The 27,667-nt window shown below is 36.6% G+C and overlaps 1 protein-coding gene across 2 annotated transcripts in view; it reads right to left on the bottom strand.

Annotated features, from left to right (window-relative positions):
• Positions 1 to 26,439, bottom strand: part of SMAP1 (small ArfGAP 1) — a 249,405-nt gene extending 222,966 nt beyond the window's left edge. Inside the window, exon 1 of one of the 2 annotated variants that reach the window (XM_044676039.1) lies at positions 26,124 to 26,439. In XM_044676039.1, coding sequence (XP_044531974.1) covers positions 26,124 to 26,241 — 118 coding nt within the window. In that variant the 5' untranslated portion in view covers positions 26,242 to 26,439. The remainder of the gene's footprint in view (positions 1 to 26,123) is intronic. The other variant, XM_044676040.1, reaches the window with a different exon arrangement.
• Positions 26,440 to 27,667: the final 1,228 nt, after the last annotated feature.

Raw genomic sequence — 27,667 nt, 5'->3', positions numbered from 1 at the left:
AGACATAAGGTAAGGGTTTAAAAAAAAATGATGAACAGTATAATTTCAGAAAAAGCTAGAAAGGCTTATATGGACTGATGCAGAGTAAAGTAAGCAAAACCAGGAGAACACAGTAAAAGCACACAGTAAGAACAATACTGTATGATGATCAACTATGAAAGACTTAGCTATTCTCAGTGATATGATCAATGATACAGGAAAACTTTAAGTGTCTTATGACAAAGAAACCTATCTGCCTCTAAAGGAACAATTCTGAGTTGGAAAGCAGATCAAATACATACTATTTTTCACTTTGGTTTATTTATGTTTTTATTTTGGGGTTTTGGTTTTATATGAATTAAATGAAAATGAAAGGTTTGTTTTGCATGGTAATACATGTATAATCCAGATCAGATTGCTTACCATCTCTGGGATAGGGGAAGGAAAAGAGGAAGGGCGACAATTTGGATCTTATCATTCTGGAAAACTTATGTTGAAAATTATTAATACATTTAATTGGGAAAATAAAATATTAAAAAATAAATAAACAAATGAGGAATTGGGGAATTGCCATAGTCTAATGTCCTGATTTACAGAGGATAAAAATGCAGCCTAGAGAGGCTAAGTAACTTGCCCACTATCACACAGGCATTATATTGTGGCAGAACTGAATTTCAAACCTAGGTCTTCTGCCTCCAAATCCAGTGCTATTTTCACTAAACTATATTGCTCAGTCAGACACTCACCTGACTATATTTAATTAGTAATTAGCTGATAAAAATGATTCCTAGATTGAGTTGACTTTGATAGAAAGGGAGAGGAGGGAAAGGTTAAATAATTAGTGTCTAAGGAATTCCTTAAGTCTCTTGACATCTTTCCACTATATTGAATAGATACATATTTCCAGCTCTCTCAATTTCAAGGAATAATATAACATTTTTCTGTTTATAGCCTTTATCTGTCATGTGTTGTCAGCACTAGAAGCTTTGACCTTCTAGTCTCAATTTTTCCCCTAGTTTTCAAAGTATGCTGAATCCTTTTGGCACCCACAGGCATTTTAATGATTTACTCAAGGCAATTATGAAATGTCTACAATTTTTGATAAGTGGAATAAACCCCTGGTAGACTGTGATTTTTTTAAAACATGAGAGCATAACAGTTCAGTCAGTACTTCTTCTGTACCTCAGATAATAATTTTGTCTTCCTCATTAAATATTTATTGAGCCAAATTCAGCTTGAGATTGGTACTGAGGATAGAGAAGAAATAAAAAACAGAGCTCATGTCCTAGAGCAGGGGTCGGCAACGTATGGCTCCTTCTGCAGGAGCCATAAAGTCAAATTTTTTTCAGGCGCTGTTACAGGAGTGTGCGCTGTTACAGGAGCGTGCACTGTGAGCACTGTACGGCTCTCACAAAATTACATTTTAAAAAATGTGGTGTTTATGGCTCTCACGGCCAAAAAGGTTGCCAACTTCTGTCCTAGAGGTTTATGGAATCCCATTGGGCTCTAAACCAAAGACTTAAGAACTCTGATCAGTGGAAGGACAAACTATAACTGAAGAGAGTAGATGATAAACCAACTACTGACAAGGTGAAGGATCCAAGATGTATATTAAGACATAATACTTTTTTAGACATGTCCAAAAGTAGGAATATGCTTTGCTTGGTTACACACATTTGTTAAAAGAGCTTTTTCATACTGTCCATTGTTGGTAGGATAGAAGGAAGAAAGGACAGGGAAACCAAAAAGAGAAGGACAATGAAACATATTTTTAATGCACAGAAATGAACAAGAGGAAGGCCAGAAAGGACCAGACAAGTAGAGTAGCTTTGCGAATTATATGTTGAATTTATTATACATATAAAAGAAAAGCAAGCTATATTTATTAGAGGATAAAATCATCTTCTACTATATTATGTAAAATCATTTGTTGTTAAGTTCAAAAACTTTTTTTCAATAAAATAAAGGACTTGTAGGTCCATTTAATCTTTTCACTAGGATTCTGTACTTTTAATAACACCACTGAAGTCCTATCTGAATGCCTCGTTATTATAACATGGAAGTGACCCTGAACTTCTCAGAGGCTATTCTAGAAGAACCTACAGACACATATTGGCTATGTGACACTGGTTATGTGACCTGATTTCTCTGACACTTAGCTTACTCAACAAAACAGAAAAGAATAATAATATTTACATTGCCTAGTGTTTTTTAATCATTTCAGTCAAGCCTAACAATTTGTGGCCCCAATTGGGGTTTTCTTGGCAAAAATAGTGTAGTAGTTTGCAATTTTCTTGTCCAGCTCATTTTACAGATGAACTGGGGCAAACAGGGTTAAGTGACTTGCCCAGGGTTATGCAGCTAGGCATAGGCCAGATTGGAACTCATGAAGATGAGTCTTCCAGGCTTCAGGCCTTAACATTATCCACTGTGTCACCTAGCTGCCCTAGTTTTTGCCTAGTACTACTGTTCAGTAGTTGCAAAGAAAGCAAAGAGCTAAATAAATGTGAATTTTTACCATCACCTAACTTGAAAGGTTGAGAATATGAATCCTCATAAGATGGACTTTGTATCTGTCTTCACTAATTTGCTAACTTCAATAAAACCATCTAAAGAGAACCATACTATATAGTCTCAGGGTAAAAAATTTTTCATCTGTAGCAGTCCACATGCACAATGTTAAAATTTTATCTCAAGCATTAAAACACAGAATACATACCACTGTAATTGCCCTTCCTTCTCAGGTATATTTCACATATTATTGTCTCAAGCAAGTCATCTCACAAAAATGCTAAATACCTTTTTTTCAATAACCAACCTCCACCTGTTAAGTCCCTCCAATGATGCCCATAGCCAATTCCAAGACATCAAGTAAATAGGTCCAACTAGCTGCTTCTGGAATACAAAAAGGAAAAACTTCACTTCTTCAAATTTCAAGTTGCTGCCTATTTTTCCAGGCTCTTAAAAGAATTTTATGATAGATTTTGGAAGAGACCTTCAAGATTCAAAGCTTTCAAGCCTAAAGGGATGTTAGAGATCATCTAGTGCAACTGCCTCCAACATTGTAGATGAGGAAACTAAGGCCCAATGAGGTAAAATGACTTGTCCAAGGCCAAAAAGATATCAAGTGGCAGAAACAAGATTTGAGCCCAGATTCTGACTCCAAATCTAGCACTTTTTTCAATGCACAAAATTGTCTCCCTGGTCTTCTAGTCCAGCCAATTCATGAGAATTTTGCTCATGGAAACATGGGATTCTGCCTCTATTCAAAGGCCTTCCTCTTTTACACACTGCACTTACGGCTCAATTCTGGTCTGTTGCCCATTAGGGTTGTACCTTCCCCAAATGCAGATGCTACATTTCTCTTCTCTTGGGAAATAATGCTCAAACCCATCTGAGTTACTATTCCCAGCTACATCTTACAGTCAAAAGATTTCTTGGAAAACAAAGAGGTAAGCACTTTTCCCAATTATTTTTCTAGGTTATTGTTGGATTCTGTGCCTGATTTCTGGGAAAAGCCTCCTCCTCAATGACAGCTCCAAGTCTCAGGGGCTGTATGTCACCTCTCAACACCTTAAATCAGTTAGGTCTGACTTAACCCTAGTTACAATCCAAATTTTAATATCCCCAGAAGTTTCACATTTATAACACTGTTGTTTTGTAAACAGCCCTCCACAAGGCTGTCATGCTTAAGTTGTATTTTGGTGGGGCTGAATAAAGTATTATTAGGCCAGCTAAGTGTGAATTTTATTTATCCTGTAACTAATGTTACAACAGTTTTAGCTTGCAAATCTTGTCTCCATTTATGAAGTATAAAGATCTTTCACATTTTCAAATGCCTCTCCCGTCTTTTCAAAAAATTTATACAATACTTGCATTTTCCTATCACCAATGTCTGCTAATGAACTAATTATACAGACACCAAATTATGTGAAGTCTTAAGGGAAAAATCAAAGGAAGTTAACTTAATGTATATGTGGGATAAGAAGGGCGTGTAGGAGACAGGAATGGACAAAAGGTGGGGGACTTAACAAGCCAGGGAAACTGGGTTTAGCTGTTAGGGGAAATGAGAGTAACTAAAATGTCAGAACCCTTAAACTCTGAGATTTTGGTGCTAGGCATATATCTCAAGAAGTTCAATGACAAAAGGAAAGGTCCTCATATACACAAAAAATATTTATAATGACACTTTTTCTAATATGACTAAGTAGATGCCCAACAATAGGATAATGGTTAGTAATGAAATATTATGCTATAAAAATTACGATTAGGACCAATAAGTATGGGAAGACTTAAATAAACTGATGCAAAGTTAAAAAAGCAAAAACAGAAAAACAAGACATCACCTAAAAAGAACAGCAGAAACTTAATACTATGAAACCATATTGACCAAACTTGTCTGCCAAAAAAAGATATAATGTCCAGGAGGTACCCTTCCTCTTCCACTAGGCAGAAGTAGGGGAAGAAAGACAGCAATGAGTATGACTTTGTATAACGGTATCATTTTTTTCAATATATTGATTAGTTTTGATCCTTTTGTATTAAAAGTTGTAGACTGATATAAAAAGATATTGATATCAATAAAAATTATTTTAAAAACATTCTTAAATTATAAGGCCTTGCCAATTCTGAATAATTTCTCTTTTTTTCAGACTATGGCCAATTTCTTTTGAGTCGATGTACTAAAATTATAGTAGATATGAATTTAATTATTTTTGAAATCCACTACCCTTTTTATTTTGCACCAAAGTGGTATGGTCTTGAGGAGCAGACAAACAGATAAGAAACAAACTACTATCACTCTCAAAAAAATTTTATAAAGATAAACTATAATTTATTTATTCATGTGATAGAAAGGGTGCTGGACGAGTCAAGAAATTCACTTATAACATGAGTGCTGTTATTATCACTCTCAAAAAAAATTTTAGAAAGATAAAACTATAATTTATTTATTCATGTGATAGAAAGGGTGCTGGATGAGTCAAGAAATTCACTTATAACACGAGTGCTGTTACTATCACTCTCAAAAAAATTTTAGAAAGATAAACTATAATTTATTTATTCATGTGATAGAAAGGGTGCTGGATGAGTCAAGATAATCACTTATAACATGAGTGCTGTTAGTAACAATATGTCACTTGACCTCTTCTGGGTTTCTTTTTTCAGCTCCAAAATATTCCAGACCCTAAAAGTTTAACAGTTCTCAAAATGGCAAACCAATTTTTTGTTTGTTTCCTCATAAGAAGTGTTCTTGATACTTTACTAAGTGCTAAGGATACAAATATAATGGCCAGGAGTGACATGAAGTTCTGATTCCAGGCAAAATTGGGCAAATATTTCTAGACAGAGCCAAGTACTCTAAGCAGAATTCCATACTTTTCACAAGCCATACATACAGAGGCCCAAGCTGATGGTTAGATTCTTGTGTGTGTGTGTGTTTGTGTGTGTATGAAAGCGAGAGAGCGAGAGAGCGAAAGAGAACAAACAAGAACACACCCCTTCGGAAAGTCATACAAATTTATCAACTAAGGTTTAGAGACAGAGAAAAGGACGAAGAGATAAAAGAGAAGAGTAATTCTGTCTGTTATTTCAGGTACCCACAAGTCCTCGAGTCTTGTTTCTTAAAACTATCTCATACACTTACACTGCAAAGGAAAACAATTGAAACACTTAAGAACTATGATCAATGCAATGCCAAATCGTGACATCATTAGAATAGTGATGAATCACGCTTCACATTCTTGGTAGAATGGTAATAGTGCAAAATGAAAGATATTTTCAGACATGACCAGTGTGTTATTTTGTTTTGCTTAATTTTATGTGTGTGTATACATATGTGCATATATATAGAGGGGAAAATGGCAATGAGAAAAAAAGAAAAGAACATTGAGGAAATATTTTTTAAATATTTAAAAGAGATAAGGAAGTTCAAAAGAAGCCACAGCAAAGTATGGCACTGTCAGAACTATTATATCAAATTTAATATATGCTTTTAAAAAAAGTTGTTCATAGTATTTGCAGAATTATACAACAAAGGTGTGAAATGGGTACATGTAAACCACAACTTATCCAAATGCTGCTCAAATGAAACTATTATGCAATTGAAAAATATTTAACAAAACAAATTAAATAAAAATATAATATAGATAATATTAATATGTAAGCTCCTATATCATTAAGGCCCACAAGAATTTATTATATAGATATATAAAAGCCTCTTTTTCTGTTCTTTGTATAAATATGAATATTGGTTCATATTTGTTGATATATGTCAAGTTCATGACTTTAAAAAAACAGAAAGCCAACATCCTATACTGTTTCATAGATTGCCCCAAATTTAAAAACATTTAAGGTACCTTCAATGTTTCAATACTGCTAAGAAACAAAGACAGAAATAAAACAGTCTTCACTCTCAAGAAGTTTATATTCTAATAGTACAAAACACCAAAAAAAAAAAAAAAAAAAAAAAAAAAAAAGATAACTAGCTAGCATTTATATTATCCTTTAAAAAAAAAACAAAACTCTTACTTTTTGTCTTAGAAATGGTACTAAATATCGATTCCAAGGTAGCAGAGCTGAAAGGGCAAGGCAATTGGGGTTAAGTAATTTGCCCAGGGTCACACATCTAGGAAGCATATGAACTCAGGAACTCCCATCTCCACATCTGGCTCTATCCACTGAGCCACCTAGCTGCCTCCATTTATATAGTTCTTTAAGGTAAGCAAAGCACTTTGCAATGTTACTTAATTTTATTAATGAATTTTCACAATAACCCTGAAAGCTAGGTGCAATATTATGGTCATTTTACAGATGAAGAAAGTAAGGTGTAGATAAAATGATTTGCCAAAGTCACACACAACTAATAATAAGCATATGAGGCCATAGTTAAACTATAGTATTCCTGACTTCAAAGCCAATGCTCTGTCAACTGTACCACCTAGTCACCCACAAAGTACATGTGAAGTAAATACAAAGTAATTCCTAGATTTCCAAGTGGATGACTTGGATGTGGCACTTGGATTGAACTCTGAAGGAAGCTAAGGATTCTGAGGCAGAGGTAAAGAAGGGAGCAAATTTCAGGCAAAGGCAACAGCCAATACAAAAACAAGGAGACTGGAGATAGAATGTCTTGTACCAGGAAAAGCATGCAAGCCAGTTTGGCTAGAATTATGTAGATGGAATGAAGGTAAATAATGGAAAGGCAGGTTGGATCCAGATTGTGAAGGCTTAAAATGTCAGCGGAATTTATATTTCATCTTTGAAACAGTGAGGAGCCCCTATACCTTGTTGAAAAAAAACAAAAAACACCTCTGACCTAGATTTTTTTCTTTTTTCTTTTAAGCTACTAGAAGCTTTTAATGATATCTCCCCCAAAAATGATGTGAAGTAATATTTATTCATTATAACAGGATTAAAAAATTCTATCATGCATATAAAAGAAATTTGTATCAAGTTAACAGTTTTATCAAAAAAATCTCCATCTATACAGGAAACAAGGGTAAAAATAATTGTGAACTAATAGAGTATAATTTTTATTTCCTACAGCATTTAACTCAAGTCTACCTCCTTTAAGAGAAAAATTCCTCTACTATACCTAGTCTTACCAAAGGGATTGGAAGTGTACCATTTTATTTGTATAAGGAACTCATAGTTCGAGAGAAGTTGCCCTGAACACACTTGCCCAGGTTCATATAGAAAGCACATTAGATCTCAGGGCACATAACAAATTCCTCTGAGTAATTATTCCAATTAGCACTACTCAAAATTATAATTGCATGTAAAATAGGGAAATTGGTTACAGTTCAATGGAAATTTTAAAAAATAATTTTCTCTTCATTTTCAAATTACCCTATTTATTAATGTAAAAACAGCAAAGGATAAGAAACTTCCATGTCTGATTCAAACTTATTATTACAAAGAGTAGTTGTACAAAACAACATTTAAATTTTTTTTAATTACTGAATATAGTACCTAAAAATACACCTTCACTGACAACATAATGAGAACATTATTACTGTGGCTTAAAATATTTTAGCAGTGGGGCAGCTGGGTAGCTCAGTGGAGTGAGAGTCAGGCCTAGAGACAGGAGGTCCTAGGTTCAAAACTGGCCTCAGCCACTTCCCAGCTGTGTGACCCTGGGCAAGACACTTGACCCCCATTGCCCACCCTTACCAATCTTCCACCTATGAGACAATACACTGAAGTACAAGGGTTTAAAAAAATATATATTTTAGCAGTGTACTGACTTGTCTTTCTTAAATCTTCATACATACACTGGTGTGCAAAGAGCTTTATCCATATCTCTGTGAATTTGCATGGTCACATTCTCACACAATGAATCAAGTGTAATTGGATGACTTGGGACATCATCTAAAAGGAGTAATCCTTTAAATTAAATAGTTTTGTCCTTGCAACAGCTGGGCTAAACAGGACTTGAAAAGCTGATTTCAAAAACAGTTTTAGTCAACCATGCATTCTTATTTAGCTGCCAATTATAGTCTCTTAGAACTTAAGGATTTTAAGACAAATAAACAAATACTGCTTTTAATTTTAAAATCTCCTTCTGTATTACTTCCCAATAAAAAAGTGTGAGGTTATCCTTAAGATATTTTAAAATGCAGGTTGAGTTTTTTATTTCTTAGAAATAAAAATTCTGGAAGACATCCTTTTCCAATATAAACTTTGTTCATCAATAATAAAAATCTTTTGCCTAGGGTATTCATGTTGTATTATTTTCTTCAAAACAGCAGGATATTTAGCTTCTGCTTCCTCATCTGCACTGATCACTTCTCCACTAACTTTAACATGCAACTGAACTCAATTTTTAAGGAGATGCAATCAATCAATGCTGGGAGGAAAAGTTTCTTCATCATTTGCTTCATTTCTATTTTCTTTCATTCCCTTAAACTTTTGTCTGAATGGCTGCTCTGATAAGAGGAATTGACACTTTTACAAATATCTCATTTGATCTTCACAACAATCCAGCAAGGCAGATGTTATTATCTCCATTTTACAATTGAAGAAACTGAGCTAACCAGAGGGGGTCACTTGTTTTGTTTTAAGTGACTTACCCAGAATCATAGTAGTAAATGTAAAACTCAGGTGTTCCTGACTCTAGGCCCAGCACTCTATTTACTTCACCACCTAGCTGCCTCATTCCAGTCCCAATATAATAGAAGATGGCATTAACTTACTGGAATGCTTTTTTCAGTTCAGTTTATAACAAACATACCACAGGGAAAAAAAAAAACTTTCATTCTTAAATTCTAAACTCGAAGGTAATAAACAAATTAAAAAAACAAAACTTCAAAACAGTGAAGGTCTGTCAATTTCCTAAATAATGATTAAACAAATTACCAGTAAAACTTCAATTTATCTTTTCATGTATTGTCATCACAAATTTTTTCTGTGCTAAGAAAGAATGCTGTTTCCAATCTGTGACTCTTTGGGTATGCATTGTCAGTGTGTTGAAACTGGCATAAGAAAAACTCCAACACTTTTTATTGTAAACTTTATAATCAACAAAGACAAATAAATATAAAGAATAATGAATAAAATAATGTAAAACTCATAGCATTTTAGTTAAGTAGGATTTTAAAAATTACAACAAATGTTGAATCTGTAGTCTATCAAAAACAATTACTTTGGCTTTTTTTAATATGCCTTTATTCAGTGTGCATAATTTTGGATAGACTGGTCTATATTTCTTTATTTAGATTTTTCCATAGTTTCTTGTGTATTTTTATATTACTTTTATGGCACTATGATATTTCATTTCTTTTGTACTATGCTTTATATAGTCACTAGACATGTAAGTCATTTCCAGTTTTTTTCATTATAAATTTACAGAATTTTAGTACTGAAAGAGTCCTCAAATAGCTATCTAGTCCAACCAATCCAAGAAGGAACTCCTACTACAACATAAACAACAAGAAATTATCTAGCCTCCATTTGAAGATCTCCAGTCGGGGTGAAATCACTATGTCCTGACACTCTCCATTTCACTTTGGGTCATTGATCTTAAGCTTGCCCTTTTCAACTCCCTTTCTTAGTCTTGGCCCAGACATCCTGGTTGCCTATCACTTGCTTTCTTACCGTGGCACCCAGAAATAAACATGATACTCCAGATTGGATCTGACCAGGGAGAGTATAGAAGGATTATCATTATTATCGCTGTCAGAATTCAACCCAAGATCTCATTAGATTTTTTGGCTGTTGCATCATAGTAATGACTGATTGTGTTTGAAGTCATCAAAAATCCTCTACATCTTTTTCAGCTAAGTTGCTGAATATGAATACTTTTGCACAAATTAGTCCCTTAAAAAACTTTTTATATTATATATTACTTATGATGTTATATCTTAAAGTTATAATTTTAGCAATGGAATTACTAGGTATATTTAGTTAGTTTTGTTACCTTGTATGTTACCAGGTAACCCTCCAAAATACTGGTACCAGTCAATACTTCTACTTATCATACTATGGATGATAAACAGAAGTAGCAGTATGTCACTAGCCATTTCATTTTTTTTTTGTTTGTTCTACAAGAACATTTGTACCTATCATGAGGTAGTAGAAGTATTATGTTTACAACTTACAAATGAGGAAAGTGAGGCTCAGAAAGGTTAAGTGAATTGTCACTAGTCAATATAGCCAACAACACAGATAAATCAAAATATGTATTCCATAAATCTAAAACATTTTGCTTTTTATTCAATTCAGCAAACATTAAGTGCCTTTAAGCTAGGCATTGGGGATACAAATACGGGGGGGAAAGTCCTTTCATCCTATTGGAGGGACATATTAGATAGTAAATAAACTATAATATAAGGAAAGAGAAAGCACTAAATTAGGAGGAGAGGGAAAGGGGGAAATCAGGCAGAGCTTCCTGTAAGAGATGCCATCCTAAGTTGAGCCTTGAAGAAAAATCAAGATTTCAAGGGGCAGTGGCAAAGGGGAATACATTACAAGCATAGAGGGAAGGCAAGAAGATGAGACAGAATACTGTGTCTAGAAAAGCTAATAGGTCAATTCAGTTGGAATGCTAAATATTGAAAGATAATAATATTAAATAATTTTTAAAAGAGAGGTAGAGTCCAAATATAGGGAACTTTAAAATATAAATTCCTTACTCTGACATTTATCACAGCATTAGAAACAAGCACCTGAGTTAGCTTCACCAGGAAAGTGACATGGGCCCACCTGTGTCTTAGGAATATTCATTTAGCAACTATTTTGGAAGATAAGATTGAGGAGAGGAGAAATTAAAACCAAGAAGATTATAAGACCAATTACATTGCCAAGGCTAAGAATTCATTACCAAGTAAAGGATCCAAAGAGGGAAAAAAGAGAAACAGTGGACTAAAGTAGCATATTTCCAATGAGGACTTGGGCATAATAAGTCAAATAAAATGTCAGAAAACATGCAAAGAGAAAATAGGTGGTCATTTTACTGATGGCAAGATATAACAGATGGAATATCCCAAATGTTACCCTGGTATATTCTGTTTGTTTTTGTTATTTTTAAAGACTATTTTTTTAACAGATCAACTACATGCTACAGAATAGAAGAGTTTACTACATTACATAGATTTTTCATGGAGGAGTAATGGAAAGATTGGGTTGAGACTTAAGATGAAAAGATGCATATGGAGAGAGATCTGCACCACTGGATGAAGCACCTAATTCAATTAGATCACAAATTCACTAAATACAAAAAAAAAAATCTAAAAATCCACTTGGATTATATATGATTGCAAATTGCTCTTAAGTATTAAATTGAATGGTAGAGGTGGTACTGGAGCTAAGCCTTGAAGGAAGGATAAGATTTAGGTTGCCAGACAAGGAGGAGAATTGGATATGTAAAGACATTTCTTCATTATTTATTTAGTATCTACTGTGTAAAGAGGCATGAATAAGCTAGGCTATAAAAGCTTTATTCTGAGAGAAGAGGCTAATACAAAATTAAAGGAGATGATGGAAAATATTAAGTAAAAGATTACAGAGTTTAAATTTATCCTACTACCAATTGAGATCACTCCTCACATACATCTGAGAATAACAGTTCAGGTTTCAGACAAATGAAAGAAAAATGCAAACTTCTAATGCTTTACTTTCTAAGCAAGTTACCAATCTAAAAGAGTCCAACCTCAATAGTTCCTTGTACAATAGCAGAATGATCTGAGAATTCCTTATAAGCAAGACTACCTTATAAACATTTGTATATACGTATTTAAATCATAAAATCCCTTTGTATAGGTTAGAAGATAGCCTCATTTATAATGAATTCCACCATTTAATGATTTCCAAATTCCAGATAGTAGCCCAACATAATATCTTGTAAGGGTGAAAAAGGGGTTTTATGGGTTCAATATATTAAAAGATGGTCTCCAGAAGACTGAACTATTATCAAGCCTCAATTAATAATAATCTCAAGTCAAAATTGACTTTTATGGAAGTTTATTTACAATTAAGAAGAGAGAGAGGAAATGAAGAAATAAGAATCTAACCTAGTAGGTAATTTACTATGATCCTCTAATTAATCCAAGTAGATCTAATTAACCCTCAGCAAAGACTTGGAGGTCCAGCAGCCCAGAGGTGAATGGAGCAAACTTCATTCAGTCTACTAAAAGAAATTTCTTAAGAGTTCAGAAAGATTCAGTCAGTCTTTAAACTCACCACGTGGAATTCAAAGAAGATATTTAAAGCAGTCTCACCAGGGTCTCAGCATTCCAACACTCCTCCATGAACCAGAAGAACTGGTTCATTAGCAGTGCTCTTCACCAAAGACCCCTAATGACTGAGGACCTTCTCCTTTTAAAGGGGTCACTTACATGTCACTTCCTGCTCCTCCCTCCTAATTCACATATCTAATCACAATAGAGGATTCTCATAGTCCTGCCTAGGGCACAGTCCGTTAATTCTGATTCATCACCCACTCTAGCACATGTGGGTTATGGACCTCCCAGAATTAGAAGTGTTCTCATGTTTGGTGATTAAATCTAAAGATGGGTAGTGTAGGCTTAATCTAATTATCACAATCTGAAACACTAGGATAAAAGAATTTATGCAAATTCTTGAGATTTAAAGGTATCTGACCTATATTTGTTCCTCTGATTAACACTAAATTTGCCTACCTTACCACTTCCACAAGCTTATACACTATATTTTTATCTGTTTAAAATCTTATGAAGCCTGATGAAGTACCAAGTATATAATACCTATTCAAAAAACTGATAAGCTAAATCTGTCATAAGAATCTATGGTCACATGAAAACTAGCAAAAAAATAATACTCAAATCAAGGACACACATTTATCATTCACTCTGTCAGGACCAAAAAGCCTAGGCCTATGCTTAATCTTTCCTTAGAGCATAAAATTCACTTTCAAAGAAAAGCAAAACATTAGAGTGATGGATAGCATTCAACAGTTTAGAAACTGCCCATATTCAAAGAGCAAAAAAAGTATAACATTTTATACTATATACAAAATTAGTGTGGCAAATTCAACAAAAAGTTGGTTTATACAGTATACTAGCTGAAAAACAAGATTATTGAATACAACATAAAACCACAAAAATCAACTTTATTTGTATGGGGAAATTACTATAATATAAAAACGTTTTAATATATAAACAGATTTTCAAATCTATAAGTAGTTTTCAATATTAACATAACAATGAAAGGTTAAAAATGTCAGCACTGAGAATATTTTCTTTACAATACCATATTACAAAATGTAAAAATGAGAATGTTAATTATATGGTTTTACTATCCCAATAGCTAGTAATTTAAGTTAATTTTAATGGATAGAGAAGCAAGATAATCATAAAAACAAATTTATCATCATCAAATAGTGATATAGTGAAGAGGTCAGACAGTGAAGTATTCACTGGGAGTGATAAAGGAGTAGGGAAGAAGGCGGCGATCTGGACAAAGATTAACAAGTTTTTTCAACCTTCTCACGCCAGCAGTATAAAACAAGGAAGAAGGATATCATTCAGCTGTTTTTCTAACTGAAGAAAATCCCCAAGATTACCTACCTGGAGAAAAGACAGGGTTAAAACCTAATAAATAAAACAGGTTTCTAACAATAAGTTAGAATACAGTTAAATTGATGGATACAAAAGAGAAAGTAGAGGGCAAAACAGTTCAAGAAAAAAATTACAGAAAATTTCAACTCTCCAGTGTTAAACAGAAGAGTTCTAAGAGGATTCAAAGGACAGTTAGCCTTTGTTATAGTCTCATCCTGTCTGACTGCGAGGGTTGGCTGAGAAGAGAGAGAGAAAGATGGAGGGAGAGGGACAGAGAGGGGAAGAGAGATCCTCAAAGGCACTTGCTAAGTGAGAAAGGCTGCATAGCCATTGACTGAGGATACCTAAAGCCTCCTCATCTAGAAGAGGCTCACTAATGACAAAAGAAGGCAACAGTAGCAGATTAGCCCCAGGGATAGCAAGTCAGCTAAGGACTACAGAAGAGGCACAGACTGGATGAAAATGTGTCTCCCTTTTGGGGAAGAGGCTTACTAACTAGAGAAAACACCACACCCTCCCACTCTCCCCAGAGGATGGTGGGCAGAGACTTAATGACAAAGATGTGCCACCTGCCAAGGAGCAGTAGGGACAGCCACAGAGGAGCAGCTAAGTATGGTGGGGCACAGATCCAGTGTAGAATATATGTCTATGACATCCAAGGCAGGGGGCCCTAGGAGCAGTACAGATTTCCCTCCCACATGTACCTGACCACATATATGTGTGAGGTGCTTTATACACTTTAAGGTACAACATAAAGGCCATCCACCCCCAGACCAGGGATTTCATCAGTCTGGAGAATTTCAGGGTGAACAAACTCTCCTCCATTGCAGAGCAAGAAGAACTCTTCTGTAGCTCAGTGTCCAAAAGCACTGGAGAGGTTCAGTGATGTGGGGCTGTGAACAGTGACTAGGACATCTAAAGATCAGTAGACCTCTCATCAAAGTAACCATGGGTGATCTCATAAAATGGAATGGTCTACTTAAATTAAGTTGTGCTGGCTCTCAATGAGATTAGCGCAACTGTTAACAAAGCTTACAGAGTACTTTTGCTCTTATTTCTAATATGTTTATCATATAGTAATGTGCAAAGGCAGAATGATGCCATGGAAATGGGGCTGGATTTGGAGTCAGAACCTGGATGAGAATCTTGGCTCTGTAATTACTACCTGCAGGACCTTGGGAAAGTCATGACTTCTCTGTGCCTCATTTTCTTCCTTTTACCTTTTCCCCATCCCGTAACATCAAGAAGCTAGACTAGGTAACCTGACAGGTCACTTCCAGCACACATCATAAGATGAACAAAGGGAAGCATAAAAGGAACACAAATCAGTTTTTTAAAATACATCCAGTTGGGGAAGGAGAGATAAAAGTTTTGAGAAACACAGATCTTGCCCTATGAGGAAGAAGCAGGGACTCCAAGGAAAAGGAAAGTCATTGGGGAGAGTAAGCAAGGTAGAGTCAAAGGTTTGGCCAGACTCCTCTCACTCTACTCAAGGTGGCTTTCCCTGTGAATCCCTGATTTATTTTCAGTTGAAGAAAAGCCCAGATACTTAGCTAGAGATAAAGGTAGGGTTAAGACCCAAGAACTAAAACAGGTTTCTGACAATGACAAAGAAACTGTTAGATTCAAGAGAGACAATAGAGGGCAAAACAGTTCAAGGAAAAGTTTACAAACTATTTCAACTCTTTAGAATTGAATGGAAGCATTTTGTTTTCAGATAATTCAGGTGGATAGTGAACATAATTATCCCTGACTGAGCATTCTCCACTTCACAGGATGTCTGTAGCTGCCAAAGTTTATTATCACCTTAAGTTCAGCAGCTTGGGGTAAGAAATCCTCTAAAGCCCTGATTTTGGCTCTGATGCATGCTGTTATTAATGCTGGTTCATAAAGCCTCTCCAGTAGACTGTAATCTCCATGAGGGAAAGAACCATGCCTTATTTAAATTTTTTTTATTTTCCCTAAGATAATACCCAGTACTCACTTATTATCTGCTAGATAAAGAAATGAAACTTCTCCCTGAAAAGTCCCATAGGTGCATTGCTTCTATTACTCAAAATATACACAGACAGAAGACAGAGCCAGAATGAATGCTGTAGACCTAAAGAAGTCTTTTGCTATACAAATATTCATATGTGCTATGCAAAGTGAGTAAAACATTGGTTCTTCCTTCTTAAATCTAAGGAAGAAAAACAACATCTATGACAACTGAAAAACTTTGGGTACTCTCTCATATTATAAAAATAGAGATGATCTCAAAGGTGTTTTCCTGCTCTAAATTCCTAAAGTTTATATATGGAGAGAAAGGATTAAGTATGGACAATGTTTTAAAGAGAAAAAAACATCATCATCAGATTTGATCTCTAGCATAAGTCAGTAAACCAGGCAAATCTCCCTGTTTCTCAAACTTAAACAGCTATTAATTCTTTTTTTTTAATTATTATTAGACATTTATTAATATTCGTTTTTAACCTGTTTACATACTTTATGCCCCTACTTTCCCCTTCACCCCCCCCGTTCTCCCCCCACCCATGGCCAACGCACATTTCCACTGGTTGTAATATGTGTCCTTGTTCAGGGTCTATTTCCCATTCATGTCCGCCTCAGCCCATGCATTCAAGCAATTGTTTATCTTATATGTTTCCTCTACTGCAGTCCTTCCTCTGAATGTGGGTAGCATCTTTACCATAAATCCCTCAGAGCTGTCTTGTGTCATTGCAGTGCTGCTGGTACAGGAGCCCATTACATTCGATTTTACCATAGTATATCAGTCTCTGTGTACAATGTTCTTCTGGCTCTGCTCCTTTCGCTCTGCATCACTTCCTGGAGGTCTCTCCAATTTGCATGGAATTCCTCCAGTTTATTATTCCTTTTAGAACAATAGTATTCCATCACCCGCATATACCACAATTTGTTCAGCCATTCCCCAATTGAAGGACATCCCCTCATTTTCCAGTTTTTTGCCACTAAACAGCTATTAATTCTCAGGTAAAAGGGTGAAGGCATGGCCATCTGATTTGACAATTATAATCTGATTTAGGCACATTTAAATTACTTTTCTGTCTATTTAAAGTGATTGGAGAATAAATCACAAAAGATAAGTCCTGAAGAAAAAGACAGGAAACTAAAGTTCAGATTCCATCTCTACATACAACTTCTATTTGTCCAAAGCATATTAAAACTAATACTTAACTGGTTTTGCATGAAAGTCAAAATATTCATTCTAATATATTCTGAACTAACAAATGTATAATCACTGACAAGCAATTTATACCTTAATGGTTCTCTAATTGTTTCATGTGTGCTAATCTTATCTGTAATCAAAATGCTTCTTGAAATTAGATATCAGGTCTTCTACTTGCAATAAATTACTAAGGACTTAAAGATCAATTCTAAAATCCTACTCTGATACTTACTGGTTTAGCAACAGGACAGGAACTACTTATTTAATCAACAACTTTTTGTTGAAAGTGGGTTAGTAAGGTGGCAAGTATTTAAAACTTAATTCATAATAACAACAATGATTATAACCAAACAAACCAGTTTATCAGTTTCTTTATTATCCCATTGAGAGAATTGGGATATGGATGATAGCAAATTGCCATAGCATCCACCCAGAAAAGAATAGGTCCTAGGAAGGAAACACTTTATGTGTATACTATATATAACTGGACTCAAAACTATATATCTTCCAGAGAATACAAGGATGACCCAATTTCCATCCAAAGGTCACATGTATTATAACATATACTACATTATAGTTGTACCATACCAAGCTATGGCCTCACATCTTGATGTGGTCATGGAAAGTAACAGTGAAAATAACATTAATTTTTTTTAAGTCTTGGAGGAGAAGGAAGTAATAAGTAAAAAGAAAATTACAAATAGACTAAGTGTATGATATAAATCAAAAGACCAAGAGTTCTCATTCTAACTCTGCCACCAGTCCATTCCATACAGCCACAAGGGAAAGCGACTGACAGCAATAAGACCAAAGAAACAAAACAACTATCCCAAAAGTTATATATAGATTTAAAACAGAATTATGATTTGGGAAAACTTCAAATGTTTGCAGATTTCCCTGGACAACAAACAAATATGAAGAATGTCTTATATAGTGTGGCTCTGTTTGTTCTGCTTGGACCCAAAGGCATAGCTATGAGCAAGGCAAAGAAGCTTCAGAGAAACAGACTTTAAATTCCAGATAAGTTTATTATAAGAAAAAATTTCCTAACAATTAGTGTTGCAAAAAGTGGAATGGGATGCCTCCAGATGTAGTAGATTCTTCACTGGAGATACTAAAAAGGAGGTCGGCTCAGCCACTTGCTTGGAGATAGGAGAAATCTTAGAGGTCATGCAGTCCAACCCCTTCATTTCACAGATGAGGAAAATGAAGTAAAGTTTAAGTAATCTTCTCAAGGTTACACAGGTAGTGTAGTAGCACAGCCAGAATTTGAATCTGGATCCTCTGGCTCTTAACCCAGAGCTCTTTCCACTGCACCCCTTTGCCTCCCTTGGACGATGTAATGAGTGTCTCAGAAGGATTGGAGATATTTACACTGAGGATTTCTGAACTCCTTCAGAAATATCTTGTAGTCATCCATATCCCCTATGTCCTCTCAGGCAAGATAGAGAAAATGCCATTGCATGGGCGGTAGAAAGGGAAAAAACTGGCTACCTTTCTTTATGAGAAATGCATGGAAATTTCAGAGATTCTGTAGGCTCTTTTCCTTTCTATAGTGATGAGAAAAGATCTCCTGAGACAAAACTGAAAAAAAAAAATGCAGCAAGGTCCAACTCTTTGTCAAGAGTAGAGTCAAAGGTAGCCCTCAATTCTATCCACACTTTTCCTTCACAAAATCAATGACTCTCATTAATATGGAAAAAATCCCCAAATTTATATTTTTAAACCCTAACATCTTAACAACCTATGCAATTCTATATAGATATTGCCACCAGCATTTCAAACTCAACATGTGCAAAAATATTATTTTATCTTTCTTCTAAACCTCTATGAGACCTCATCAATTCTGAGGAGCACCACTGCCCACCCAGTCTCCCATGCTTGAAACCAGTGGGTTTCTCCCTTACCTCCTGTATTTCCACTACAATCACTATAACACAGGCCCTCAAAAACACCTTCCTGGAATATTCTAATAACTTCTTAACAGAACTTCCCACATATCCAAACTTTCCCTCAGATAGGAAGTAAGTAGCAAATCTGGGATTTAAAAATAAAGTTATACATAGGATCACAACTCTTAAGACTAGAAAGAACCACTGAGGATACCTAGTCCAACTAACTCATTTTATTCATGAGGAAACATGCAACTTGGCCAAGGTCACACAAGGCATAACCATCAGATGGACAATTTTAACACAGATCTTCTAACCAAAGAACCAATGTTCTTTCTCCTATCCCAAATCCAATGTTCATTCTCCTTAACCAGGAATTTGACTAAGGTGGAGAAGGAGGAGGGTGGGGATGAAACAGGTAAGACATAATACAAGCTATAAAATGATTAAGTGAATAGGAGAAGTCAAACAGTAATACCAGAGGTCAAACGCTAAAACACCAAGAAAAGCTTGGAGGATATTATACCTAACCTGGGCCTTGAAGAAGCCCCACAAGGGAGCTGAAAGTGATTTGTAAGTTATGATCTACTTATTTTTAGCAGCAAAAATTAGAAACAACTTTTACATCTAATAACTGAATAATGACTAAACAAATAACAAGTGAATGAGCATTTTTGTGCCATAATAAATTTTTAAAGGGTAACTACAAAAAAATACTAAGTGACATATTAAGTATAAAAAGCAGAATCAGAACCTAAATTATGACCATTTAAATAACAAGAATAGGGATATGGACTGGACCTATGATTTCACTGGAAAAGGAAATTTGGGTGTATGGGGTGGGGGTGGGGGGGCAGCTAAGTGGCTCAGTAGATTGAGAGACAGGCCTAGAGATGTGAGGTCCCAGGTTTAAATTTGGCCTTAGACACTTCCTCGATGTGTGATCCTGTGTAAGTATACTTACTGCTCTTCTACTTTGGAACCAATACATAGTATTGAGTCTAAGACGGAGGGGGAGAAGGGGAGGAAGAAAGGGAGGGAGAAAGGGAGAGAGGGAAGGAAGGAGGTTGGCTAGCTCTTAGTTAAGTATACTTTCTCTACCAAAACAAAAAAAATTGAAATTCTGCAACAATGACAAAAATATGATAATAGCTGATAAAGCTCAATCTCAGATAAATGACTAAAAAACAAAACTTGTAAGGAAACAACAAACAACTTAGTAAATGCAAAAATTCCCCAGTTGCCCCTCCTATTTATAAGAACTGTAGCTCCTTGTTATCGATGGGTAAAATATTATACCACATGTACACTTTGCTTTTGCATTAATTTTAAAATGCTGATTGCAATCTATAGGACTAGAGTCTTTGACCTAAAACTGTTTCAAGAACTTCCATTTCTCATCCTCCAAAATATAGAATCAAAATGCACATATCTACCACGAAGATCTGAAAATAGCAGCTACATTTTCATGACTATACTAAGAATTTTTTCCTGGGACTCCTGTAGACAATAAAGTAATATCTGAGTAGACATTTCAGTATATGTATACCAGAAAGGAGGAGTAGGGAGAAGGAAGAAAAAGGGGAATAGAAATAAAAAAATCTTAGAATTTGTAAAGGGACATAGGAATCACTAGTCCAAGAATTCCCTTCATAGGACTTTATTTTATTCCCTTTATTCCTGATAAACAGTAAGTCAGCTTCTGCCAAAACATTTCAATTGGTAAAGAATCTTATTTCATCACAAAGTATACTATTATGCTCAGAGATAGTCTAATAGTTTAGAAAGTTAGCTATCTTTTTTTATTAAAATCTGTCTCCTTATCTAAATTATATTCATTGGTTTTTATCCTTTGTAGTTTTGCTATATCTTAATAGTTAAGGCTTTGCAAAAATGCTTCAAAGCAGAGACAGACTAAAAAAGTAGTTACAACTAGGAGTGGTGCTTTCTTCCTGGACACACAGTGGCTATACTAGGTTGGTTTTGCAACCTCCAGCTGTCAAGCACAGAGGCAGTGTCACTCTAAGAGAGAGCAGAGATATTCCACAAAGGAATACATTTTTGAAATGTTCCTTGAACACAAAATAGCTTTTCTTTCCTGTTCCTAGTTCACCACAAAGAAATGTAATAAGCAACGAGACAATAGATTTTGGTGTATATGGCTTAATTTTTCAATAAGAAAAGGGTCTTGGAACTGCTTGAACGCATGGGTCGGGGTGGACATGATTGAGGGTGTGGACTCGAAACTACCACACCAATGCAACTACCAACAATTTGGAAATTGGTCTTGATCAAGGACATATGACAAAACTAGTGGAAATGTGCATCGGCCATGGGTGGGGGGAGTGCGGGGGGCGAAGGGGAAAGGAGGAGCAGGAATCATGTAACCATGTTAAAAATGAATATTAATAAATGTTTGAAAAAAAAAAGAGTGAGTGAAAAGGAGTAATGTACAGTTACACTGGGAAAACAGAAGGAGCCCAGTTGTAAAGGACTTTAAATATTCAAACAGAAGAGTTTATATTTGATCCTAGAAATAAGAGAGAGAGCATGGAATTTATAGGAAATGAGGGTTAGATGGTCAGACATATTCTTCTGGAATATCATTTGGTTGCTGTGTGGATTCTTATAATATTCTTCCTTAAGCAGTGCACAAGTGGCATTGTGCTCATGGCCTTAGCTAAGACATTTGATTTTGCTAATCAAGTCGGTTTGTCGGAAATATTGTGAAACCTTGTCTTGAAAAGTTTATAGGTGTCTTTTAATTACTCTATGAAGAAATGATGTTGAGAGTGGCAGATGCAGAAGAAATGCCAAATATAATTCCCATAATAAGCATTACCAAGCAAAACTACATTTTTTTCGGTATCTTTGTTACTATTATTATTAAAGAGAAAAGAACGTGGAAAAAAAAGAAAGAAAAGGGTCTTGGGGCAAGTTTAGGAGTGCAGTGACAGCTGAAGACATCTGTTCTATAGAAATCAAATGTAGGGGGCAGCTGGGTGGCTCAGTGGATAGCAAGCCAGACTAATAGCCATGAGGAGCTAGGTTCAAATCCTAGCTGTGTGATCATGAGCAACTCACTTAATCCCCATTGCCTAGTGCGGACTGCTCTTCTGTCTTAGGACCAATACACAGTATTGATTCTAAAGATGGAAGATAAGGGCTTTTAAAAAAGGTATCAAATGCAAGTCTATTGTTTTGGGAAGAAAGTCTGAAGATCAGAAAGAGTTGGGAAACCTGTACCCAAGTAGTGTCCCTTCTGTTAACTTCCTTCTGTTAACTAGCTGTAAAATTCTGAACTACTGATACTTCTTTCACTAACTAGCCTTGGGCAAGTCACAATCTTGCTGGCCTCATCTGGGGAAAAGAAATGGCAATTAGGTTAGATGACCTCTAAATTCCCTTCTATCTCAGAATCCCAAGATTCTATTTACTCCTAGATTCCCTTGGTGGCTGTCACCTATACATTTTCATAAGGTTACCTTGCTAGATGGGTAAATGATTAATACTAGCTATATATCTAACATATGTGTTACACACACACACACACACACACACACACACACACACACACGCGCCAATCAAAGACACCCCTTTAACTTCTTGTTTTGGTATAACCTGGTAGATAAGGAGTCAAACTATTGCAAATGGATTACAAACTGGCAAGGTACCCAAACTTTTGAAGTGTTCCATAATCTGGCACCAACTAATAGCCCAGTTAGGTTATCCAAATTCCCACAGAGTCAAGAAGAAGACTTGGGAGAGGAAATATAATTCCATCTGTTTATTCTGATTCCCAAGTTTCCAGACAGTCTTGGTAAGGGTAGGATCAACAGCAGGGAGTTGGCATTTGTACCATCCTTTTCCTCTTTTAAAAGTGACTTCCTGAATAGAGTCAATATAAGAAAAGAATATAGACTATTCCAATCAAGGAGACTTTAAAATCTGATTTACAGGGCTCTGTAACTCACTTGAAAAAAAAGTAGTTTCAGTTTTGTTAAATATGCCCACAGATCAGCAGGCCAAGTGTGTACCTTGCTTAAACCTTTCTTTTTCCCTTAAGCTATAAAGTTGACTAGAAGATTACAAACTGTACTAAAGTCCATGAAAAAACTCCAGAGAGGTTCATTAGAAGAAAATATTTTGATATAGAACGGAACCCATGATAAGATCAGTATTCTGAAACAAGACTAAAATAGCTTATGCTGTATGTTTATACCTAAAAGTTCATCTATGTATGGTTATAATTTTGTGAATGCTGTTTCATTTGAAGTTTGGTATATCCAAATCTATAACTTTATATAACAGGATTCACCTAAAAAAATTACCCAGAGCCAAAATATTAAGTCCCTTTATAAGAAACAACTGCCATCAATTTTCAAGTGTTAAAATTAGATGGCCAATAAAACAAGAAGTGCTGGCCCCTATAGCAACATATTTTTCTGTCAGAGAAAAATATATTTTACGTAGTATTAAAATCTCCATTCTTAAAAGTATTTTAGATTTAAATATAGTGTTTGTTAAATAAAAATAATATAACTGTAAAAAAGATTTAAAGAAAATAATATCCCTTTCTACTTCCAGGGAAGGCAGAGTGTTGCCCTGGAATGAGAGGTGGTGGACCTCAGAAGCAAGAAAGCCTGTATTCAAGTCCAGCCTTTGAACAAGTCATTTAACCTCTCAGCACTCTAAGCAACTCTCTAAGACTATATAAGTTGCAGAGGAACTGACCTGAATTGGTAGGCAGTTTCCTTTTCCAAACTAAACCAGTGAATTAAAAAGTCCGGTCCACACCTAGCCTCTTTCCTATTCCATGAAGTAGGGACAAACTATTTCTTTTTTGCCCTATATTATTTCTATTCACCCCAAACATCGAACAACAACAACAAAAAAATGATAAACACAAAGAAATAAATGAACTTTTCGATCTAATAGGAATATAAGCTTTAAAATAAAACTTAAATTTGGTAAATAGCACTGGAAGATGCACCATCAACTCACTGTCTCAGAAATTTAGAGCTGGAAAGGAACCTACAGATTTACTTAGTTTAATACCTCCAATCTGCAGATGAAGAAATGGGCTCAGAGAAATATAAGACCTTGTTTAAACTCATATCTAGTAAAAGATATAGCCTGGCAACTAAGATTAATAAAACACTATCTGTGTGGGAAACTAGGTGGGCAGTATTGGGTCTAGAGGAGATACATCTTCAAGAGTTTAAATCTGCCCTCAGAAACTTGTTAGCTGTGTGACCCTGGGCAAGTCACTCAACTCTGCCTCAGTTTCCTCATCTGTAAAATGAGCTGAAAAAGGAAATGTCAAGCCACTCCAGTATCTTTGGCAAGAAAATCTCAAATGGGGGCATGAAAAGTCAGATATGACTGAACAACAAAAAATTTATCAAGGTATGTATTTAAGCATTTTTTATCAAAATTGTCAGAAGAGCATATTACTGTAACTAAGAAAACTCAGCTGTTAATTTAACATTAAATGGTACATTTTACCTTTCAAAATACTTCATTCACTTATATAAATGAACTGTATCACCCAAAATTACTAAACAATCCATTACACTTGACGGAATTCTCAAACATATGCACAAGTTTATTTAATCACACAATAGGTACACTTAAAATTTCAACTGTCATCAAAATTATGTCTCTGAATAAAAAAATAAAGTTTTACTCAAAAAAATCATATGGAATTAAGAAGTGTCTTTCAAATTAATGTTATATTTAAAATTTTAACCTAAAACTCTAAAGGTTATGCACACATTCACTACTAAAGGTTAAGAAACTTTCTGATTGTTATGTTGCTTAGTCTAGGCAAGTATTATCAAGGCACTGAAACATGACTCATGTAGTTAATATGGGGGATGGATAATGAAGCTTCAGGAAAAGACTAGGTCAAATAATGCCCGGAATTTCAAACACTGCCAAGAATAGTCTTTGCTTTTGGATAAATTTATCTACTTTCCCAGTGACTAACATACCAAGAAATCACACAGTTTCTTAACCGTGAGCTTCTTCATTTGATTTGATAAAATCAAAGAAACATTTTTTTAAGTCCAAGGTTCTGAAATGGTAAATAAGTCTATCCCAAAATGTATGGGCTAAAAATACATATATATCTGTGTCACGGCCTGTGGAAGAAAAAAAAACAAAACCCTCCAACTGCACAAACTAAAATCAGGTGCTTTATGTCTTTGGACCAATAAAATGCATTCCTAACCTTTAGTAGGCAATCTCCCTTCTCCCCAGCATGAGACACACTCCTTCAAAGATCTCCAGCACCCGGCCTTTCAAACCTTCCAGGCTGGGAATAGTTATCCAGGCTCCCTGTGCACTGAGTCTCCAAGAATGAAAATGAAATGCTTCTTCATTGACTCGTGATCAGCCTTACCCACCCCTCACCCACCTGCCATCAATGAGAAAATGCCCACCCGATTCTGCTTATTCCCATCTCCCCCTCACCCAGTCTAAAAATGGGCAGCAAACACCTCTCCTTAGGGGAAGCGGTGACAAGAGCTCTGTGCCTAAGCAGGAGGGCAGCACTAACACCCGGGCGAGGGCATGGGCGCGGGGGAAGGACACAGCTCTTGGCGAGGGGAGAGGGCGAGCCTCAGAAAAGGGACCTTCTGTGGCCAACATCCCCTTGCTCCCCTTCCCAGACCTACCCAGCCCTTTCCTCTCCACCTCTGAATAACCCTAAGTTCGGCGGACGCGAGGTGACCCCAATGCCCAAGCGGGTTCCGGACAGGCGTCTCCTCCCGCACCAACAGTGGGCCAAGGTCCGGAGGGGGTAGGGACCACGAAGTCTACAAGCGCCCCCTCCTCAGGTACCCTCTCCCCGGCAGGCGGCGTGGGGGCGGAGGGCGGGGCCCGAATGGGGTGACCGCGCCCCCAGGCCTGAAATCCCCAGCCGACAGCCCCAGGCCGGGCAGGGCAGGGCCGGCGGCTCGGCCCAGGGAGCTCGCGAGACCGGCTCGTGCCCAGCTCGGCCCGGGCTCCAGACGCTCTCTCGCTCGCTACCTTTGGCCTCGCAGTCGGCGCAGTACTTGTTGTCCTCCTCCCGCAGCAGCTTGGACAGGATCAGCTGGTGCTGCTCGTTCAGCTTCTGAGCCTTCTCCCGGCACGAGCGTGTCGCCATCGCGGGGAGCCGAGCCGGGAAGCGCAGGGCAGAGCCGAGCCGAGGGCTGACGCTGGGGCTGCAGAGAGGCTGCCGGGACCTAACGCACCTGGCACTGCCGACAGACAGCCCGAGAGGCGGCAGCGGCAGCGGCGACAGCAAAGCAGAAGCGGCAGGGGCAGCGGCAGCAGCAGCGGCGGCGGCAGCGCCGACGTGTCCCCGCCTCCTCGCTGCGCCGGCCCCGCACGCACAGCCAGAGCCGGCCGCTGGGAGGGAGGAAGGAAAAGAGGCGAAAGCTAGCTTCCGGGCCGGCTCGGAAGGAAGAAGCTCGGCTGCCCTCACCCTCCCAAAACCGCCTTATGCACTGCGCATGCGCCGGTCTCCCCCGGCTCCGTCAAGGGCCAAACTCTCCGTGAGGCATGTGCAAAGGCCTTCTTAAGAGGATTCCTGTCATTCTCCTTCCCCGCCCCCAAGGTCCTGGGGCGAATCAGTCAGAAAGGTATTTAGTACTGGATTTAGATTTGTAGTTGTTAAATTGCGTCCCATTTGGGGTTTTCTTGGCAAAGGTACTGGATTTTACAGATGAGAAAACTGAGGCAAACAGAATTAAGTGACTTGCCCAGTGTTACACAGCTAGTGGGTTTTTGGGGCCGTATTTGAACTCAGGAAAATGAGACTCCTTAACTCCAGTCCTGGGTCTCTATCCACTTCGACACCCAGCTGCCGGGTTTAGGTTTGAGATATATATAATCTGAGATCATGAAACAACAAGGCTGTATTGATCACCTGTTATGTGTTAAGTACTGCAGTAAAGTCAGGGGATGCAATACAATAGTGGAATATTGTTAGCTCAAATATAGATATAGTGCATATGCATAAGCAAGCCTGACTCCTGTTAGTATAATGTTTAATAGCAAAAACATTTTTAATTTTTTTAATTAAAAACCCTGTAGACAACAGTGTTCAATTTTCTTCTCTATAAGATAATTAGAATTTGAATTACTGATTTCATAGAGTTGTGGTGAAAAAAACAACACATGTAACCTCTAATGTAAAGCATTAGAAAAGTGAGCTATTATTTTTGGATTATCAAAATATGTAAAGTCTCCAGGTGTGAAGTTAAGCATAACTGTCCAATTCAAATTCCAGAATCTAAATAATATATAGATTGATTTTGATAATTAATGGATTTTTTATTTCACATTTTGGTAGAGCTAGAACTGGTAAGGATGACATCCCAGATGATTTACAGCCAGTTCTCATTTTACATAAATCTGCATTGCACAAATTCACCTTTATACAAAGAATACAAAATCCCATTACCATGACCCCCTGCCCCAAAAAAGACCCTATATTAATTCTACAGCACTGTGTGCTCTCTCTGCTCCTGCCACTCCATTGGAAGGTCACTCATATGCCCACAAACAAAAAATAACTAGATAAATAC

Source organism: Gracilinanus agilis, chromosome 4, assembly GCF_016433145.1.
Source record: "Gracilinanus agilis isolate LMUSP501 chromosome 4, AgileGrace, whole genome shotgun sequence".
Taxonomy (NCBI): Eukaryota; Metazoa; Chordata; class Mammalia; order Didelphimorphia; family Didelphidae; genus Gracilinanus; species Gracilinanus agilis.
This window is presented reverse-complemented; position numbering and strand designations above follow the sequence as displayed.